This window comes from Schistocerca piceifrons, chromosome 8 (genome assembly GCF_021461385.2).
Source record: "Schistocerca piceifrons isolate TAMUIC-IGC-003096 chromosome 8, iqSchPice1.1, whole genome shotgun sequence".
Lineage (NCBI taxonomy): Eukaryota > Metazoa > Arthropoda > Insecta > Orthoptera > Acrididae > Schistocerca > Schistocerca piceifrons.
This window is the reverse complement of record NC_060145.1, coordinates 12,488,841-12,504,003: the sequence shown is the minus strand read 5'-3', so window position 1 is coordinate 12,504,003 and position 15,163 is coordinate 12,488,841. Positions and strand designations below refer to the sequence as shown.

General features: G+C 41.3%; 2 protein-coding genes across 4 annotated transcripts in view; one reads left to right on the top strand and one right to left on the bottom strand.

The window, feature by feature from the left end:
* LOC124711706 (protein GUCD1) overlaps positions 1-11,931 on the bottom strand; it is a 47,696-nt gene extending 35,765 nt beyond the window's left edge. The window contains exon 1 of one of the 3 annotated variants that reach the window (XM_047241909.1): positions 11,595-11,931. In XM_047241909.1, the coding sequence (XP_047097865.1) occupies positions 11,595-11,625 (31 nt within the window). In that variant the 5' untranslated portion in view covers positions 11,626-11,931. Of the gene's footprint in view, positions 1-1,230; positions 1,387-11,594 lie in introns of those variants that run through there. The other 2 variants (XM_047241910.1, XM_047241908.1) reach the window with 2 other exon arrangements.
* A 358-nt stretch (positions 11,932-12,289) lies between these two features.
* Positions 12,290-13,730, top strand: LOC124711565 (small nuclear ribonucleoprotein Sm D3). Its single transcript, XM_047241707.1, has 2 exons — positions 12,290-12,734; positions 12,814-13,730. Exons 1-2 carry the CDS (start codon positions 12,419-12,421, stop codon positions 12,918-12,920), a joined length of 423 nt encoding a protein of 140 aa, XP_047097663.1. The 5' UTR covers positions 12,290-12,418; the 3' UTR covers positions 12,921-13,730.
* Positions 13,731-15,163: the final 1,433 nt, after the last annotated feature.

Below are 15,163 nucleotides of genomic sequence, written 5' to 3'. Positions count from 1 at the left end.
AATACAAGAACATAGCAATTGATAATTTATTTTTAACTCTTGTTGTCTTTTTAAAAAATAGGTGTGGACCACTTAATAAAGGACTGGGCAGCTTACAGGCGTACAGCTGGTTCACAGTGCCCTGCAGGCATAATATTTCAACAGTCAGATACATCACCACTGTCAGGCACACTGATGAACGGTTTTGTCAGCGATCCTGATGACGGCAAAATGTCTGATAGTTAAAATATTGTTCCTGTACCTAGCTCAATCAACTAATACACTATGATGAACAGAAGAATCACAGTCGATATATGGTTTGGTTGACCATGATGATTAAATTTTGGCTATAAAGTGTCCCCACCAGCTAAGTTTAGCTAAGGAAAGGAAAGGCAGAGCTTCATAGAATCATAAATTCTGACTCAATTACACTATTCTGAGGTACTCTAAGTTCTACACAATACCATCAATAAAGAAAAACAAATGTAATATGTACAAAAATGCGAGAGTCCAAGAATAGAGCAATGAAAATTTGGAGCATTGTTAGGCATTAAATGAATAAACTTGGTAAGGCAAAAAATGTCCAACTTACAGATGACAATAGTTACAAGACGTGTCAGATTCAAATCACTAGCTACCAAATTCAATTACTTCTTCCTAACACTAGTAGAAAAAAATGGGGCAAAAATGGGGCACTGAAACCAGATTTATTAGATTTGCGAACACCATCAAAAGGAGAGACTGATACTCACCACACAGAGGAGGCACTAAGTCGAAGATAGGTGTGAAGGAAAAGATTGCTAAACATTTCAGCTTTCTTTCACACACACACACACACACACACACACACACACACACACACACACACACACACACACACACAGTCACTGTCTCCGGGCACTGAGGTCCGACTCTAGACTGCGACTGTGGAAGTCTGCAGAAACATGGCGGAGACAGGATAGGGCAGCTAGGTGCAGTGTCGAGAAGCTGAGGGAGAGGGAAGAGGAGACTTGTAGGTGCATTAGTATGATAGAAAGCTTTTGGAGTGGAAGCAGGAAACATTGTAACTGATTAGACGAGAGGTATTAGTGAAAGCTGAGGCCAGGGGGTTACGGGAACAAAAAATATGCTACAGGGAGAGACCCCACCTGTGCAGTTCAGAAGAGCTGGTGTTTGTAGGAAGAATCCAGAAGGCACAGGAAGTGAAAAAGTCATTAAAGTAAAGCAGAGTACATTGAGTGACATGCTCACCTACTGGGTGGTCCAGCTGTCTCTTGTCCATAGTTGGGCAGTGGCCATTCATGCAGACAGACAGCTTGCTAGTTATCATAGCCCTGTCAAAAGCAGAACAGCATTTGAAGCTTTGTTGGTAGATCAGATGGCTGCTTTTGTCTCCCTGCCTTTGATTGGGTAGGAGATGCCTGTTACAGGACTCCAGATGCCTGGAGTGGAAGGATGCATGGGACAGGTCTTGCATCTGGGTCTATTGCAGAGATGTGAGTTGTGAGGCAAGGGGTTGGGAGCAGGAGTGGAGCAGGGGTGGAAAAGGATACTGCATAGGTTCAGTGGCCAGCAGAGTACCACTGTGGGAGGAATGTGGAGGGTATCCATCATTTCGAAGCTCGACGAGAGGTAGTCAAAACTCTGGCAGTCAATGTGATTCAGTCACTTCAGTCCTCGGTGGTACTTAGTCATAAAGGGAGGGCTCTTTAGTGGTCGGACAGTGGGTGTGTGGGACATTGTAAGTGACTGGAGAGAGAAGGCATGGGAGATCTATTTCTAGACGAGGTTGGGAGGGTAATTTTGGTCTGTGAAGACCTCAGTGGGACCCTTGACATATTTGGAGAGGGGTTACTCATCACTAGAGATGTGATGACCATGGGTGGTTAGGCTGTAACTTCTTGATATGGAATGGGTGGCAGCTGTTGAAGTGGAAGTACTGTTGGTGGTTGGTAGCTTGGATGTGGATAGGGGTAGTGATGTAGCAATCTTTGAGGTGCAGTTCAACATTGAGAAAGGTGGCTTGTTGCTTTGAGGAGGATCAGGTGAAACATATGGGGGACAAGGCATTGTAAGTTGTGGAGAAAGTGTTTCAACTACCTCTCATCGTGCCTTTAAATGAGGAATATCCTCCCTACCCTCCCACCGTGGCATTCCACTGCCCACTAAATCTATGTCACATCGTTTTCCATCCCTATTCCACCCCTGATCCCTACCCTTGCCTCTTAGCTCATATCCCTGCAGCAGACCCAGATGCAAGACCTGTCCCATGCATCCTCCCACTCCAGTCCTGTCACAGGCGTCTCCTGCCCAATCAAAGGCAGGGCCAACTGTGAAAGTAGCCATCTAATCTACCACAGAAGCTTCCTGCTTTCTATGTAGATGTGACAACTAACAAACTGTCTATTTGCATGAATCGCCACCACCAAATTGTGGACAAGAGACAGCTGGACAACCCAGTAGCTGAATATGCCACCCAACACATTGTGCTTTACTTTAACGACTTTTTCACATGCTGCACCTTCTGGATTCTTCCCAAAAACACCAGCTCTTCTGAACCACACAGGTGAGGTCTGCCCTTACAACATATTCTTTGTTCCCATAACCCCCCTGCCCTCAACTTTCACTGGTACCTCTCCTCCACTCGCCTACAACATTCCCTGCTCCCACTCCATGCACTTACCAGTCTTTCCCCTCCATCCCCTCTCAGCCTCCCAACACTGCAACTAGCAACCCTACCTTGTCTGCACCACATCCATGCACACTCCCACAGGAGCAAAGCTTCTTCCCCCACCCCTGCCCTGCTACCCTTCTCCCCCCCTCCCTGTCCCTCCCATCTTACTCCCACCACCCAACCCAGATTCCTGCTCATGTCAGACACAGTTGTAATCTGGAGTCATGCCCCCAACACCACGAGACAGTGGCACGCTTGTATGAGTTGGGCTTGTGTGAAAGTGTGTGTCTTCTATTTGGAATGAGTACTTCTTTGTCCAAAAGTTTAAATGTTTAGCAGTCTTTTTCCTTCATTCCTTTGTGTGATTCAAAGTTATGCGTGCCACATACCATATTCACAACAATCATTATGATGTGTAGAATGTCAACTGAAGAGACACAACAGACTAAAAAAAGAAAATGAAAGAGGGCAGGAGCATGTAGAGGAGCTATCGCTCAATTTTAAAAGAATAATTGACAATGCACTGGATAGATATGTACACAGTAGAACAGTTCATAATGGGAAGACACCTCCATGGTATACAGTCATGGTAAAGAAACTTCTAAAGAAACATAGACTACCACATAATAGGTGTAAAACAAAGTATAGGGCTATAGATAAAGAGATGCTGAATGAAATACATCTCACTATCAAGAGAGTAATGTGTAAAGCTTTCATTGACTACCATAGCAGAATAATGTCAAGTGATATTTCACAAAATCCAAAGAAATTATGGTCACATGTAAAGGCTGTTAGTGCCACCAAAGTTATTGTCCTGCCCCTAGCAGACAGGTGTGTGTGTGTGTGTGTGTGAGTGTGAGTGTGTGTGTGTGTGTGTGTGTGTGTGTGTGTGTGTGTGTGTGCGCGCGCGCGCGCGCGCGCGACAGTAACTGAAACTGAGGGTAGCAAAGCATAAGCTGAAATGCTTAACTCCATTTTTCAAATATTCCTTTACAAAGGAAAACCCAGGAGAGTTGCTCCATTTAATTCTCATACCACCAAAAAGATGAATGAAATAAGTATTAGCGCCAGCGGTATTTAGAAGCAGTTGAGATTGTTAAAACTGAACAAAGCTGCACGGCCCAATGGAAGCCCTGTCAGTTTCTATACTGAATTTGTGGCCAAGTTAGCCCCTCTTCTAACTGTAAACTATTGTAGATCCCTTGAACAGAAAATTGTGTCCAATTCTTGGAAAAAAGCACAGGTCACACCCATTTATAAAAAGGGACACAGAAGTGATCCACAAAACTACCGTCCCATATTGTTGACATCAAATTGTCGCACAATCTTATAACATACTCTGAGCTCAAAAATAATGAGGTATCTCAAATAGAATGACTTTCTTCATGCCAACCAGCACGGATTTCAAAAACATCAATCATGCGAAACCCAACTGTCACTTTTCTCACATGACATACTGAAAGCTTCGTATCAAGGCAATCATGTACATGCAGTATTTCATGATTTTTGAAAGACATTTCACTCAGTGCCACACTTACACTTATTGTCAATAGTATGATCAAATGGGGCATCAAGTGAAATTGTGACTAGAACAAGGACTATTTGGTAGGGAGGACGCAGCATGTTATTTTGGATAGAGAGTCATCGTCAGATGCAGAAGTAACTTTCTGTGTGTCCTAGGGAAGTGTATAGGGAACTTTGCTGTTCATGTTGTACATTAATGATCTTGCAGACGTATTAATAATAACCTCAGGCTTTTTGCAGGTAACACTGTTATCTGTAATGACGTACTATCTGAAAGAAACTGCATAAATATTCTGCCAGATCTTAAGATTTCGAAGTGGTGCCAAGATGGCAACTTGCTTTAAATGTTCATAAATGTAAAATAGTACACTTCACAACACGAAAAGAAAAAAAGAAAAAAAATTGTAGTGTCCTTGACTAGAATACCAATGAATCACTGTTGGAATTGCCCATCTCATACAAATACCTGTGTGCAACACGTTGTAGGGATATGAAATAAGATGATCACATAGGCTCAGTTGTGGGTAAAGCACATGGTAGATTTCAGTTGATTGGTAGAATACTGGGGAAGTGCAATCAGTCAACAAATGAGATTGCTTAGAAATCCCTCATGCAATCCATTCTAGAAGTAACTACGTAGGCTTTCCCGGCGTAATAAGTCTTGAAAGTCTTTTCGGGTTTGCTGCCGGATCCTAAAATCAACTTGACTCGATATTTCGGCGATCCAACTGTTCGCCATCTTCAGGGAATGCTGCTTCTGCTGATGAGTCCCCCTGAGAACTGACGCAAGATTGCAATTCGACGTCCTATATAGGCCACCGTTCAGTACACGGCGCATGCGCCGCCCATCACGGTTTCTGCCTTCCAAAATGGGGAGGTGGCGCGGCCCTTAGTGAAACACTGCTGGCAACGATATATCGCAATCAAGGTCGCACCGAAGAACATTCAGTTTTGATGCGAGATAATACAGGATTCCACGTTTTGCTGAGAGGAAACCCATTGTCTCTGTTGATTAAATTATCAGTCAACCTAATTTCAATCGCCTCTTTATGGACACTGTTCCAAAAACCGGAAATGTTGGCAATTACAACAGTTTCCTCAAATTTCATTTTGTGTCTCTCATTCAGACAGTGTTCTGCTACGGCCGATTTTTCCGGCTGTTGTAGCCTCGTGTGACGGCGATGTTCCACACACCTGTCATTCACTGTGCGAATAGAACGACCAACGTAAGCTTTCCCACATTGACACGGGATTTTGTACACCCCGGGTTTTTGCGATATATCGTTGCCAGCAGTGTTTCACTAAGGGCGGCGCCACCTCCCTGTTTTGGAAGTCAGAAACCGTAATGGGCGGCGCATGCGCCATGTACTGAACGGTGGCCTATATAGGACGTCGAATTGCAATCTTGCGTCAGTTCTCAGCGGGACTCATCAGCAGAAGCAGCATTCCCTGAAGATGGCGAACAGTTGGATCGCCGAAATATCGAGTCAAGTTGATTTTAGGATCCGGCTGCAAACCCGAAAAGACTTTCAAGACTTATTACGCCGGGAAAGCCTACGTAGTTACATCAAGTACCTCTACGGGGAGGAGATGGTGAAGCTTGTACAGAAGTTAGATAAACTTCGGAGGAAGAAAGGAAAGCTGTTGAGTACACTCGCCTTCTTGCTGAGATGCCATGACGAAGGTATTATTCCTAATTTCGCCAGATTTATTCATTTTATTAACAGTAAGAGAGCTAATAGGATTAAGGAACGTGCAAGCCAAGCACTTTTAAGAGAACGCATTCGTTTTACTCGTAGACAGCTGGATATTGTTTCCAAAGATTTATTTTATTTACATTTGAACTTGTCATCGCAGTTTTCAAGGGATGTTTGGCAGTGGGTTGATGAATCCACGTGGGCGCTATCAGATTGGACACATAGGAGCGCCGTTACCAGACAATCCTCGAAATTTGAACGGCTTCTTTCTCGTTCTACAGCATTAGAAGTGGATAAACGTCGGCGTACTGTGATTAATCTCTCTAACAAGGCGTTGGATGGGCCCACAGTGTCGATATTGGAGAAAGGTTTAAATTTTTCGCCCACTCCCAAGAGACTTCCTATCACAGAGTTCATTTGCTCTGTAGAACAAGCAGTACACAGCCTACCCGTGGATCAAGCAGAGGAAATAAGGCAAGAAGTGTCGCACACATTACGTCGGGCTCGACCACCGCGGGATAACATCTCTTCCGCAGAGAGGGCAGCCATTCGTTCCCTTAAGAATGATGACGAAGTAGTAATTTTACCAGCTGACAAGCTTCTTTTCACATAAAGACTGTAAATAAGTCTGACACACCCCAGATTATGAACTCGACTTCAGAAGACGGCCAGGCCGGGCGCGGACGGCGGAGGGAACACCAGCGACCAGAGAGGGACAATGTAGCCGCGTCTGGCGGGCGTGGACCTCAGACGGAACACACGACGCGGCGCGGACCGATTAGGGAGCGCCCAGCACGAAACAGAAGTGGAAATCATAGTAACAGTCAGGAGATAGAGTACCCAACATCTCAGACTGTGTCTGACACACCTCAAATGATAACCACATCCGTTGAGGACGGCCAGAACAGGCGCTGACTGCAGTCGGAACATCTGCGACTGGAGGGGTCCGTTGAAGCCGAGTCTGGTAGGCGCGGACCACAGATGGAACACTCGACCCGGCGCAGACCGATTAGGGAATGCCCAGCTCCTCCCAGGCATAAATATTGGACTCGATCGACCCAAGGACCAGTCTCAGGTAGCACCTGAAGAAGACAGCGAGGCACGCTGTTGAAATATCGTGCGAGAACGACGCGAACATCCGGCTGGATTCCCGAATATCCAAGATGTCAACAGATCGCCGGGAAAGCATGAAGAGTTACAAGAAACTACAGGTTCAACTACAGCTTCCTTTTGTTTCTTTCATATCCTGTTCACCTGAGAATTTAGGGAATAAAGCTTCTTTTTTGGGTGGTATTATTCCACATACCTTGAACACATTTCAGAGATTCATCTTGTTGTTATGCCCCAGACAATTTATGAGTTCATTAAGAAAGGATGGAAACATTATGTTTGGTACAATTGAGAACTGTGGCTTCCTCATTTTGAAATCAGTTGGTGTTTTCCTCTAGTGAGTCTTCAAGGGATTGGGGAGAAAAGAAAAAAGAAAAAAAAACCGCATCCGAAGGTTGTGTTAAATGAGTTGTGTTGGCTGGGATACACACAAACTTTATCATTTTCTTCACATACCTGAAGAACCTCACTTGTGAAATGTGAACCTAGTTTGTCCCTTGTAATTATCTTTGTCGCAGGCAGATTTTTAGCACTTTTCTAAACCAATTTGTAAATTCTGCACTGTCAAGCTCACTATATAGAGTTCAGTTGTAGTGTGTTCCACTTGTACAACACTGTTCGTTGCAGCAGTGTGCACACTTTGTCCACCCAGAGTCCAAGTATCATATAAATGGAATGTGAAAAAGACCTAGTGAATAGTACAGTGGAACGTATCCTCTGCCATGCACTTCACAGTGGCTTGCAGAGTATAGATGTAGATATGGATGTCAGAGGCTTGACCAGGAAGATGTTCACTTACTGTTTTGAATGTTTGTGTATTTTCAATACATACTTAACATTACAAAACTCCGTATTTAATGTTACCCTACTTGTTTTATTCCTGTGGTGTCACTTGTTAACATTACACACCTACTTGCTGAGGTGTGGTTCTGTCCCTACAAGGGGGATGCCTGTAAATACCTAAATATTTTAATTTTGCCAGTGGAATTTTATTATCTGTGCTCTCAAAGGCTTTAAAGACCAAATATGTCTGCTTGTGTCTGTATGTGTGGATGGATATGTGCGTGTGTGCGAGTGTATACCTGTCCTTTTTTCCCCCTAAGGTAAGTCTTTCCGCTCCGGGGATTGGAATGACTCCTTACCCTCTCCCTTAAAACCCACTTCCTTTCGTTTTCCCCTCTCCTTCCCTCTTTCCTGATGAGGCAACAGTTTGTTGCGAAAGCTTGAATTTTGTGTGTATGTTTGTGTTTGTTTGTGTGTCTATCGACCTGCCAGCGCTTTCGTTCGGTAAGTCACCTCATCTTTGTTTTTATGTGTAATTAATGTTCTTCATAACTGACTGTTAGTGTACTTGACAGATGTACCCTGGTGCTACTGGTTCTGCTGCTTAATGTAAAATTTGATTCATTCCATGTCCCTGAAGTTCTCACGCATTGTGGCATTTCAGAAACATGATGTGTGAATAAATGTACAGTTGCACTTTTGTTTTGGTCTGTACCACAGAGAAATATTTAATTATGTTCACTTTTATGTTACATTTGTATGTTGCGTGTGTATTCATAAAGAGTGAAATGTTCATTTTTACTAAATGTATGCCACCATTATCCGTTAATCTGAAAATGGGTTGCATCTGATCATGACCACAAACACTTCATTTACAAGCCCTACATAGATTCCATAAACTTAACTCACTGTATGAATTTTGATGTTGAATTTCATTATGATCCGTGTACTATGATTTTAATTTGTTTATGGTGGATAGTGGGGGTATGGCCCACTATTTTTATAATTTATTTTTTCATAAGATAATCCCCCCATGAACCGTGGACCTTCCCATTGGTAGGGAGGCTTGCGTGACTCAGCGATACAGATAGCCGTACCGTAGGTGCGACCACAACGGAGGGGTATCTGTTGAGAGGCCAGACAAACGTGTGGTTCCTGAAGAGGGCAGCAGTCTTTTCAGTAGTTGCAGGGGCAACAGTCTGGATGATTCAGTGATCTGGCCTTGTAACATCAAACAAAACGACCTTGCTGTGCTGGTACTGCGAACGGCTGAAAGCAAGGGGAATTACAGCCGTAATTATTCCTGAAGGCATGCAGCTCTACTGTATGGTTAAATGATGATGGTATCCTCTTGGGTAAAATATTCCGGAGGTAAATACTCCCCCATTCAGATCTCCATGCAGGGACTACTCAGTAGGACATTATTGTCAGGAGAAACAAAACTGGTGTTCTATGGATCAGAGCATGGAATGTCAAGTTCTTAATCAGGCACATAGGATAGAGAATTTAAAAAGGGAAATGAATAGGTTAAAGATAGATACAGTGGGAATTAGTGAAGTTCAGTAGCAGAAGGAACAGGACTTCTCATCAGGTGAATACAGGGTTATGAATACAAAATCAAATAGGGGTAATTCAGGAGTAGGTTTAATAATGAGTAAAAAGATAGGAAGGCATGTAAGCTACTATGAAAAGCACAGTAAATACATTACTGTACCCAAGATAGACACAAAGCCCACAACCACCACAGTAGTACAACTAGCTCCGCAGATGAGCAGATTGAGAAAATGTATGATGAGATAAAAAAAATTATTGAGATAGTTAAGGGAGCCAAAAATTTAACAGTCATGGAGGCCTGGAATTCGATAGTAGGAAAAGGAAGAGAAGGAAACATAGTAGGTGAATATGGACTGGGCGAAGGAATGAAAGAGGAAGTGACCTTCGAGAATTTTGCACATAGCATAATTTAATCATAGCTAACACTTGGTTTAAGAATCAGGAGAGGAGGTTGTGTACGTGGAAGATACCTGGAGACACTGGGCGGTTTCAGTCTGCTTATATAATGGTTAGACAGAGATTTAGGAACCAGATTTTAAATTGTAAGACATTTCTATGGGCAGATGTGGACTCTGGCCACAATTTATTGGTTATGAACTGCAGATTAAAACCGAAAAAACTGCAAAGAGGCAGGAATTTAAGGAGATAGGACCTGGATAAACTGAAAGAACCACAGGCTGTAGAGGGTTTCAGTTTGAGCTTCAAGGTACGAACTGACAAGAATGGAGGGAAGGAATACACTAGAAGAACAATGGATAGCTTTGACAGATGAAATAGTAAAGGTAGCAGAGGATCAAGTAGGTAAAAAGACAAGGGCTTGTAGACGTCCTTGGGTAACACAAGAGATACTGAATTTAATCAATGAAAGGAGAAAATTTAAAAATGTAATAAATAAAGCAGGCAAAAGGGAATACAAATGTCTAAGAAATGAGATCAGCAGGAAGTGCAAAATGGCTAAGCAGGAACGGGTAGAGGACAAATGTAAGGATGTAGAAGCATATATCACTAGGGTAAGATAGATACTGCCAACAGGAAAATTAAAGAGACCTTTGGAGAGAAGACAACCACCTGTATGAATATAAAGAGTTCATATGGAAAGCCAGTCTTAATCAAAGAGGGGAAAGCAGAAAGGTGGAAGGCGTCTAGATAGGGGAGATGTACTTGACGGTAATATTATGGAAATGGAAGAGGACTTAGACAAAATAAGAAGAGAGATATGATTCTGTGAGATGAATTTGACAAAGCACTGAAAGACCTAAGTTGAAACAAGGCTCTGGGAGTAGATAACATTCTGTTAGGGCTACTGACAGCCTTGGGAGAGCCATCAATGACAAAACTGTTCCATGTGGTGAGGAAGATGTATGAGACAGGCAAAATACCCTCTGACTTCAAGAAGAATATAATAATCACAATTCCAAAGAAAGTAGGTGCTGACAGGTGTGAAAATTACTGAACTATCAGTTTAATAAGTTATGGTTGCAGAATACTCATATGAATTCTTTACAGCAGAATGGAAAAAATGGTAGAAGATCAATTTTGGTTCCAGAGAAATATACGAACATGCAAGGCAATACTGGCCCTGCAACTTCTCATAGAAGATAGGTTAAGGAAAGGCAAACGTACATTTATAGTATTTGTAGACTTAGAGAAAGATTTTGACAATGTTGCCTGGAATATTCTCTTTCAAACCCCACAGATGGCAGGGGAAAAATACAGGGAGTGAAAGGCTATTTACAATTTGTATAGATACCAGATGGCCATTATAAGAGTCAGGTGGCACGAAAGGGAAGCAGTGGTTGAGAAAGGAATGAGACAGGGTTGCAGCCTATCCCCAATGTTATTCAATATATCTATTGAGCAAGAAGAGAAGGATAAAAGCTTTGAGGTTTGCCAATGACATTGTAATTCTGTCAGAGACATCAAAGGACTTGGGAGAGCAAGTGAACAGAATGGACAGTGTCTTCAAAGGAGGATATAAGATGAACACCAACAAAATGAAAATGAGGATAACGCCTGCGCGGCGTTGGAATAAAATTTTTACTATGGTAAAACTGCAAATTTATCACACTGTATTCAGGTTTTGACATACGTTACCGGTACTCAAATTTATAGTATGCCTATAATACCACTCATTGCGTTTTCCATAAAAAGATTTTCATAATGTAGAGGCAAATAACACTACTCAAAACGGTCCAAGGACCGAGAGAAACTTGAACATAATCTCAATTATGATATATGGTGAAAATTATTTTAGCTTGACTGATAAATCTAACCTTTTATTCTGTCATTGGCAACACTTTCCATTTCAACCACTGGCTGTCAACGACGAACTCGAGCATACTACTCAGATATCAAGCAAAAGTTTATCGCTTAGTAATCTTGTTTACGTTGCACAAGCGCGAGTTTTGTACGTCTGTATAGGGCTCATGTCCACAAATCCTTTCACAAATAACTTTTCGTTACTCATTCAATTAGAAAACATGCCACTTCAAATAATCACGTGTTTTCCCTAAATATGAAAACAACACGTAAAATGTTCAGCGCGCGGGGTTGACACACAAACATTAAAGTCAGATGACAAGACAACGTGATTAGTACGCAACAACACATAAAAAGTAAACATGCCGCTGTTCGATTGTTTACAGCTCTCTTTCTTTAAATATTTGTTTCCGAAATCTCAAATATTTTCCTTATTTTAAAACCTGTTCGATGTGCATATATTCATTTTTAAATCTGCCTAACTATATTTCGTTTTCGTGTCAACAGAGTTTTCGCCAGTGAATATATAACGTCGTATCTACGTAGATACTTCCATTTAAGTACGAAATTCGTCATCTGTTTTCTTAAATTAATTACAGTATATCGATTACAAAAAAGTATAGAACATATAGAAAAGAATTCCGTATTTCGAACATATTTATCTGCTTTTTTTTTGTTGCAAAGTTGGCTATTGCCGGAAGTAGACATTTTGTCCGTTGGTACGGCTTGCCGGCGTCGAAATAGGTAGCAGGGTTTGTGTTGTATGTTTGTGCGAGGTTCAGTTTGTTAACAAGTCAATAACGTATCGTGCAGTGAAGTCTCGATTTATTACGTGAAAATGTCCATTGGTGTTCCTATAAAAGTTCTGCACGAAGCAGAAGGTCATATTGTAACATGTGAAACGAATACTGGTGAAGTTTACCGAGGGAAGTTGATTGAAGCGGAAGACAATATGAATTGCCAGATGACAAATATAACAGTAACATACAGAGATGGCAGAGTTGCCCAACTAGAAAATGTCTACATTAGAGGATCAAAAATTAGATTTTTGATATTGCCAGATATGTTAAAGAACGCTCCGATGTTTAAAAGACAAGGTAACAAAGGGACTGGAGGTGCTGGGAGAGGAAAATCGGCGATTTTGCGAGCTCAGGGTGAGTAAATTGTATTCCGCATTTTAAGTCATTACTGCGCGTGGTTTCGAAAGTACGTGATCACAATTCCATGTTTCAGCTGCTCGTGGAAGAGGACGCGGGACACGTGGAAGGGGTGCATCATCATGGGGTGGTGGTGGTTCTGGTGGAGGCGGTGGCTCAAGCGGCAGGCGAGATAGACCATGAGGCACTCGTAATAACACAGGAGTGCCCTGGTAGAAACATACCACATGTGTTACAGCGGTCGTGGAACTTTCCGCAATATTGTGTCATTAAAGTTGACTCTCTTTGTACGTTTCTATTAGTCACTATTGTAACTGTTGCTTCAATGTTTCTATGCATAGGTATAGTGTTAAGCGTGTGTGTATGTGTGTGTGTTTTCCAATATAAGGTAGTGATTAATTTGTGTAATTCACTATTCAGTGTGCGTTAAAGAGGGCACTGCCGTGAAAAAAATGCGAATCTTCCTTGTTTATCTGTATTCCGATGACTTCCCTTAAGGGCTATGTATTTCACACAGTTACTTAAAAATAATTTTGTTTTGAGGTGTTCTAATCTTTTTTTTTTTTTTCGTTACAAAAGGAAAAACCACAAAGTTTAGTGACACTTGTACATTTGAGTTGTGGAGGTCAGTTTTCAATTAGTAGAAGTACTTGTAGCAGTTTTCATTCAATGACCCACTCTACACAAATACATTCTTAAAATTTTGTATCAAAAATCAATTTTGTGATTTTACTGTGTGTGATGAATATTATGTATGCCACACATTATGTCCATTGTTATACATAAAATGCTGTAACATGATTTTGGCCTGTTGCTTTTGTCTATTCTGTATACAGTTTGATTTGCAGTATCTCTAATTATTGAACTGCTGACAGTTTATTGTGCCAGTGGTTGTCGCTCCTGTTGGTCTTATGAATTTATCTTGCTGTTTTAATTTGTATGATAAAAATATGTAAAATATAAAGTACAAACATTGAACTATGCTACAGATAATTCTGTTACCACAATCTTTATTTGGCAGACACATGTTGGGTCCACCAATTCTCAATCATATCATCACTTTCTGACATAACGTAGACCTCAGGCAATGCTACGGATCTGTCTCACCACTGATGGTAGGGGGAGGCAGATTTCATGCACCAGCCATTACTATATATGCTGTGAATGAGTGAAAATGAATTCTTAAGGGTGTTCAAAATGTACTCCTGTGAATAGTTTTCCATTCCAAACAAACTAGAAAATTTTCATTGTGTGGCAGCTTATATTACATTTGTTTCAGTTTTTGATAAATGTTGTGTAATGTTAGTACAACACATCTATTTTTGTTTTTATCTCATTCCACTACCTAGATTAGCCTTGTATCATGCTATATTTGTTGCCATGTAACATTTTTTTGTATATATTTAATAAAATTGCAGCCAAATAGCCATATACAGTTACTTTGCTAAACATTTTACTTTTACATTTTTGCATATTCATTTATCAATTTCACTCTTTTACTGCACAGTTCTATGTGATATCGTTCACAGGCTTCGTTACAGTTCACATAACACATGTTGTGGTTGGGTTGTGATAAGTTTTGTTTTTGCAGATTAGATGATGAAAGCCGTGAATAGAAAGTCTAGTTAAGACACGTCACTGTTCGAAGTTTGGCGCTCTCCATGAGCGGTTCATCATTGCTTCAGTGCCATAGAACTCGGGGCCATATTTTTTCTTGTTTGTCCTCCATGATCTTCAGTTGCATTCTGGAAGTGCTGGTGTGGCATCATAGGCCTATATTGAAGTTTGATGTCTTCAATTAGGAATGTCTCTCTCGCTAGCAGGTACACTAGTTTAGATCTTGTTGTCTTTGAGAGACCTAGTGCTCTTTTTAGATAAGTCGATTTTACCTTTTCTAGTGTTTCTAGATTTTTTTCTGTTGGGTGGTCCCGTATAACCTCCATCCCATAGGCCAGGATTGGCAAGATTTTTGTGTTGAATAATTTCATGGTTGTTTCTAGACTGAGTGGGCGAATGTTTCTGATGTCCAGTATCGCTATTATTGCTTGGGCTGCACATTCTGTTGTATGTTTTGTGAAGCATTTGGCTGTTGGTTGCAATGTCACCCGTAGGTATTTAAAGTCTGAGATTTTTATTTTTTGTCCTCTGATGCTGATTTACACATTCTTGGGTGTTTTGCCTCCTTTTCTGAAAATTACTGTTTCTGTCTGTGTTATGTTTGTGTAGTTTGTGTTCAGTGCACCATTTGTCTAGTTTCTCAATAATTATGCATATACATATACATCTTCATTTTCTCCAATTTGGAGTACTTCTTCAGTGGCAAGAATGTACAGCAAAGGGCTCATTGGGTCACCCTGTAAGACCACTCGATTGCAGAACGGGGTTTGAAAAAGAGAGGTTGTGTGATATTGTGATAAAGTTGTATT